Consider the following 6,661-nt stretch of genomic DNA (forward strand, 5'->3'; position numbering starts at 1 on the left):
AAAAATTTACCATAGTTTGATCTGACTTTGTGTACTGATTTCAATAGTTTATAATAAAAATGTGTACACACATGGATGACAGTATACTTATTGAACACTATTTTAACATTTATTTAGAAAAAAAAAATCTTTTTTTTTTTTAATTTAAAAAAATTAACATTTTATTTATTTATTTTTAAAGTCACTTTTTGGCACCAATGTTTTATTCCATTTTGTGTATAAAAACATGGGCGCATCTGATGACAATATGAACAAAGCATTACATTCATGAGTTTAAAACAAATAATCTATTGTGATAAAATATAAAATATCACATAAAAAGTCCTTATATCAAATTAGTTAATTGAATGTGATTAATTTGACTAAAATAGTAATCCCAGCCACTTAACTATTTGGCCAAATGGGCGATTGAAAAGCCTTTACAGATGCCTTCCCTAATCACAAAAAAACCGAGATTGCGCAGCTAACCATAGACACAAATATCACGCTACATTTTTATTATATACTGCGCTACGTTTATGTGAAGAATTGGGATCGCTTTCGTAGGCTATTAAATGGATAAAATACCTATAGAAATCACTTACATTTCCAAAAAAAAAACAGAAATGGGAACTGAAACGCCGTCCCCCCTCGAAATTCATTGCAAATGCTTTGGGCTGAACATGATTTCCATAAAGAGGGTTCACCATTATATGCTGATTAACAGAAGCTATAGCCTGTAAAGGATGTTTGTGGGCGTATCAAGTGTGTGTGTGTGTGTCTATGAACACTGACACCTGCTGGTGACTTTCATCATCACAGAAAATAATGAAGTACAATGTCAAATAATAATATACGTTGTTCCAGCGTTAAACATATGCAATTAATTACATGCACTGGTTACTGCATACATTTTCAAAAAGTAGAACACTTTAACCTTTTTAATTAAAGTTGTGTGTCCCATATGCAATGCCTCTATGATCCCACTACCTTTTTTTTTTTTTTTTTACTTCTGCAGATCAGGTTTCTTGTTTTGGTGGCACCATGAGTTGGAACTTCTTGACTCGCTTGCTTGATGAGATCTCCAACCATTCCACTTTTGTGGGAAAGATCTGGCTCACACTCCTCATTATCTTCCGAATTGTTCTGACAGTGGTGGGCGGTGAGACCATCTATCAAGATGAACAGGGCAAGTTCGTATGCAATACTGCACAACCCGGTTGTAATAATGTATGCTATGATGCATTTGCCCCTCTATCACACATCCGATTCTGGGTTTTTCAAATTATTATGATCACCACACCGTCCATTATGTACCTTGGCTTTGCCATGCACAAAATTGCTCGAATGGCTGATGACGAATACCGACCACGTAAGCACAAACTGCTTTCTATGATTCATCGAGGACTGAGTCGTGGCTATGACGAGGCTGATGAAGTTCCCATGATCTTGGAGGAGATTGAGCCCTCTAAAAAGGATAGTAAAGCGGTAGCTGCAGCCAAGTCTGCCCCTGCATCCAATGCTATGTCTACGAAGCATGACGGCCGTCGTCGCATCAAGAAAGATGGTCTTATGAAGGTGTATGTGCTACAGTTGATCTCTCGTGTAGCGTTTGAGATGGCCTTCCTTTTTGGCCAGTATGTTTTGTATGGTTTTGAAGTTGCGCCATCCTACATTTGCACCCGAAGCCCATGCCCACACACCGTGGACTGCTTTGTCTCACGTCCCACTGAAAAGACCATCTTCCTGGTCCTCATGTATGTTGTCAGTATACTCTGCCTGGTGCTGACTGTGCTGGAAATCCTTCATCTGGCAATTGGTGGTGTGAGGGACACTCTCCGTAGTCGATCGGCTCGGAGGCTTCCCATACACAGGTCATCCACATCCACTATCTGTCACCGCCTTGCTAGTGCACCCCCGAGATATCAGGCTGTCCTGAAAAAGGACTCCACTAGCAAGCTTAAGGCTGAGGTCCTGGGAGAGTCGGGATGGGAGTCATTAGGTGAAGACAACACTGGTCGTGATATAGAGCGTCTACGGAGACACCTGAAATTGGCACAGCGACATCTGGAACAGGCCTACCACTCTGAGGATGTAGGGGCTTCACATAGCAGCGGTCCAGACTCTAACAGTGCTGCCGTTGAGCAAAACCGACTCAACCTAGCTCAGGAGGGCTATGTCAGCTCTAAGGAAAAAGGTTTGTTTTGGGCTACACTTCTTTCACATCACATTTGTATAAGTACGATTTGAAATTAACACCCGCCAACCCACTAAATGCAGGTGGAAATCAACATGGCGGGTAACACTATGAGCTCATTAAGGAAAAGTGTGGTCACATTTACCATTGCTCGGCAAGAAATTGTGGGCGAAATCTAGTCATTTCAACAGGAATCCACGCATTTGGGAGTTTCTCGTCAGGGCGAAAAATTTCCCTACGTAGATTTCACTTGCGTTCAAGTTAGATTTATGCAAATTTAAAAAAACAAAAACGAAAACGGATGAACAGAAAGTGGCTTCGTTTGAAATTGACAGTGGACCTTTTTTGAAATTCGCTGAAAAATTGATTGTTAATGTGACCGCACATTTAGCTTATCACCTTGCATATCATCATTATTATTATTGCTAGCAGTAGCAAAATAAGGCATAACACTCCGGTACACTCAGGAAGAGACCAGAGACCACCTTTTCAGCGTGTTCTCACTCACTAGGCATCCAATAAATGCTGCATATCCAAGACAGTGTGTTGTCATGCAGACACCAAAAGCACCCTCTGGCATCTTTATTACAATACTGCAGGCAAACTTATAGCTTTCAGTGAGAAACATTTGCTGTAAATATACTGATGCAAAATTCATGGGAATTTTATCATCATGAAATCATGTGCTGGCATACATGATCTATTGGGGCATGATTTTTTGTTATGGATAGAAGTTTAAAAATGTAGTAGTCAAACTGGCTGGTGAATAAGTTACATTTAAACTTTGTTCATAAGATATAAATCATTAATTCCAGTCAGATCTGAAGTGCATCTCTGTATAAATTGCCATGTTTTAATGTGATCTTTGTGCACATTTGTTTTGTTTTTTTTATATTTGATGAATATTTAATAATATATGTTTTCCTTTTCTGTTTTTAAAGAGGGTCATGCTTGAAGAGACTAATGCCTTTCCATCAAACAAACCAACTCCAGGCTGAGATGCAAATTTTGGTGGGCAGTCGTTGACAAGATTTTGTGTGTTTTTCCTGTTCATCTGGCATTGAATGGATAAACTCAAAGCTCAGAAACAAATAATGGAGAGCAATTATTGACAAGATTTTGTGTGCTCCTCTAAATGCATATCAGAAGAAGTGTTACTTGGAGTATTAAAACCATAGCTGCCAAATTTAAAGACTAGAGAAACACCAGCTCTTAAAATCCACACTACTGTACCTTTCTTTATAAAGAAATTATATTTGCTCATATTGAAACAACAGCATGACAACAAAGACACATTCCCTGTGTTGTTGGAGATATTTAAAAGTATTGTTCATTATTAGCAGTTTTAGCAAATCAGTATTAATTGAAGCATTTAGCCAAAATTCACAGACCATCGAGTTCAGATTATTATAATGAAATGAAAGATGTGTCTTCGTCCGAAAAACAGAAGTGCTTGTGTTTTATGTTATGTTGGTTTTTGATTGGAGTACAGTCTTCCTGTGTGGTCTAATATTTTTGGAACATTGTCCTATATGTAAATATCGTAGGTTGAGGGAAACCCTTTTTCAATTAGAAGCAAGGGCACAATAAAGGTGTTCTTTTTTTCTTGTTGATATGCATTTTGAGGATTTTGCATTTAGAACTTTTGAATTAAATTATTGCAAGGCATCTGACCAGATTTTGAAAAAACATAAAGAACCTGGAAATTGCTTGAATTGTTTATTAAAAGGTTTCATGTCCTGTATTACTGTAAAATAATAATGAATGAATGAATAAATAAATTAAATTAAAATAATTTATGCAACATGCTACTGCATTACTTTTAGTACGGAACATATCTGTGGTTTACATTGGATTTATGGGAAACAGGAATTCAGATTTTGCAATGACATTATATAGGCGCACACTATTTGTGTCTTTGGTAAAGTATACAGCTTTGGCACATCTTATGAAATGAGTAGTACTTTGAAAAATATGTTTGAAATGTAGATTCATATGAGATGAAGGCTCATTATTATTGTTTGATAAATGATTTTTGTTTTCCCTCATTTGTATGTCACTTTACATTCAAACATCTGCTAAATGAATAAATGTTATGTAAATGACTCCAGTTGTGCCAGTGGCCTATAGGAATACCTGTTAATACCTGTATTTAATGGATGCCTCTATCAGTGGCTGCCATGTTGATATTAACATAAAAATCCAAATCCATGGTTATATAAGTGCCATACAACATTGTTTAATGCCCCTTTAAAAATAAATGTGTCATTTGTTTCTTACCTTCAGCATTTGACCTTTTTATTTTAATCAGGATGTTATAGTCTTATAAGAGTGTGATGGTACAACTGCTAAAAATCTGGCCTGGTAAGCCAAAGGTCCTGTATTTAAATTGTAGTGCAGATATTCCTTTTCACTGTGCCTCTGAGCAAACCAAAATGCTTTTTGGAACTATTCATGTAGTTTGTAGCTTGTTTTAAAGTATCTGCTAAATAATCAACAGCATTTAACACATTACACTGTATGTATTCCTCTGAACATAATTTTGAGATTCATTATTAATCAACACATTTGAATGATGGCCTAGATTAAAAACTAAAATATGTAGTGTATATATAGTGTTTTTTTTAATTATTTATTATTATTTTTTAACTTCTGCAGAAGTGAACAATTGTTATTAGGGTAAAAGTGGATAAAAGATTGTATAATAATGACGTCTCTTTTTCAAACATTTATGATTTATTTTCATAGATATCTGGGTGTTGTGCAATTTTTTAAGTATTTTAGAATTGTTTTTCAAAGAGCTTAGTGTACAAGGTTAAGATGCTTTTCTGTAAATGGCTGTTTAATTTAGTACAATGAAATAGATATACAAATATGAAAAACAATCCTCATTTGATTGTGTATTAACAATTTTAATATTGCTGAAGGTTAGCATTGCTAAAGTTAAAGTCGCAAGTAGAGAAGTTATCTATCACACTATTTTAATGCACACATTATTTGCTTTGATCATTCATTTAAAATAGCTGATTTGTGTTTGGAAAAAAAACAACATTCCCACACTTTACAGATAATCTTAAATCTAAGCCACAGCAGAGCGTTAGATGCAGTTGCACGCTTCTGGTATGATGTTAGGCAGGGTCTCATACTTGAATGAATATCCCCCGTCTGAGGTGGTGGTGAAACGGAGTGACTTCATGCTCTCTGGAGCAGGAGCGCAGCACTGCTTGATCCCAAGTAGGGTAGTAGTGCGCTCAGCACTGGAGCAGTTGCCATGGCAGTAGTAGAAAGTGAAGGCTTTAGGATGAACAATCCAGTTGTCCCAGCCGAGGTCCTCGAAGGAGATTTCTATCTGTTCTCTTTTGCAATCTGTGTCATCAGAAGCAGGTCTCATGAGCTTTTCGATAGCAGACGGTGACCAAGGGATTTTGGGCGCCCTGCGTGAGCGGTCGGGACCACTTGAACGGGTGTGGAGGTGCAGAAAGGGTGTTTTATCTTCTGAATCATAGCAACTGCAGGATGGGCAACGGACCTGCAGCATGAAAGGGCCAACAGCCATGGTAATGTGGAGATGGAGATCTAACTTATAGGTGGTCCAGCCATCGGTGCAGCGTTTGACTGGACTTACAGATGCTTGGAGCAGCTCCTGGTAAGGGTTGAGGATAAAAAGAGGTGCCGATATGTTGCTAGAAACAATGGCCTCTCCAGCATAGAACCAGAAGTGGGCAGAAGTGATGATGGAGTCCTGGCTGTCCAGAGAGGGCTGAAAGTAGTAAGTAAAGTGACTGGATGCAGCCTCAGAGGAGTTATCGGGCATGTCCTTACATGTAGACTCTGAAAGTTAATAAGAAAGGTCAGAATGTACAGCAACTGAAACTGTATGTTAATGTGTCAAAATAGCCTCTTTGTTTAAAAAAATGATTTAATAATTCAAACTTTAGGTGGGTCAATGACAAGTGTTCATGATAAAAATAAATATATGAATTAAATATTTTTAAACATCTAGTTTAAGACACGTGTTAAGTTCTTAGAAGTGTACTTTTTCAGTTCATGTTGGTGTCATATGGTTTTGAAACACTTTTATACAATACTTTTCAACAATATTGACTCTAAAAATGCCATGTGGTGTAACTATCAAATAAAAAATAATAACATATTTCCCTACCACATTTAAAATGTGAGTATACACATCTTGACAATTATAAAAAAAAATAAAAAAAAACCTTAATTCATAAATATCATTAGGTTTTTGGAAGGTTGCATTACATGACATTTTACAATATAACCTTGCCTTGTCATAAAAAGGTCAAATTATCCGACATTTTAAGAGACGTTGACCTTGACACACCATTGTCATATCAGACTTTTGCTTCACATCACATGACTTTGATTTTACTTACAAATGTTTTTCAACTATTTATAAGTAGTGAAGCTGAAAAAACAACAATAATAATGGCAAACTACTACTATCACTACCCCCCCCCCCCC

General features: G+C 36.8%; 2 protein-coding genes across 2 annotated transcripts in view; one reads left to right on the forward strand and one right to left on the reverse strand.

Annotated features, from left to right (window-relative positions):
• LOC107719298 (gap junction gamma-1 protein-like) overlaps positions 1–3,927 on the forward strand; it is a 7,393-nt gene extending 3,466 nt beyond the window's left edge. Inside the window, exons 2-3 of the mRNA XM_016526702.1 lie at positions 998–2,176; positions 3,118–3,927. Of these exons, the coding sequence (XP_016382188.1) occupies positions 1,024–2,176; positions 3,118–3,131 (1,167 nt within the window). The 5' untranslated portion in view covers positions 998–1,023 and the 3' untranslated portion in view covers positions 3,132–3,927. The remainder of the gene's footprint in view (positions 1–997; positions 2,177–3,117) is intronic.
• A 1,222-nt stretch (positions 3,928–5,149) lies between these two features.
• The window catches only part of LOC107719299 (inhibin alpha chain-like), a 2,268-nt gene continuing 756 nt past the window's right edge, over positions 5,150–6,661 (reverse strand). Inside the window, exon 2 of the mRNA XM_016526703.1 lies at positions 5,150–6,007. Within this exon, the coding sequence (XP_016382189.1) occupies positions 5,274–6,007 (734 nt within the window). The 3' untranslated portion in view covers positions 5,150–5,273. The remainder of the gene's footprint in view (positions 6,008–6,661) is intronic.

This window comes from Sinocyclocheilus rhinocerous, unplaced genomic scaffold (genome assembly GCF_001515625.1).
Source record: "Sinocyclocheilus rhinocerous isolate Xijiao unplaced genomic scaffold, SAMN03320098_v1.1 scaffold1142, whole genome shotgun sequence".
NCBI lineage: Eukaryota > Metazoa > Chordata > Actinopteri > Cypriniformes > Cyprinidae > Sinocyclocheilus > Sinocyclocheilus rhinocerous.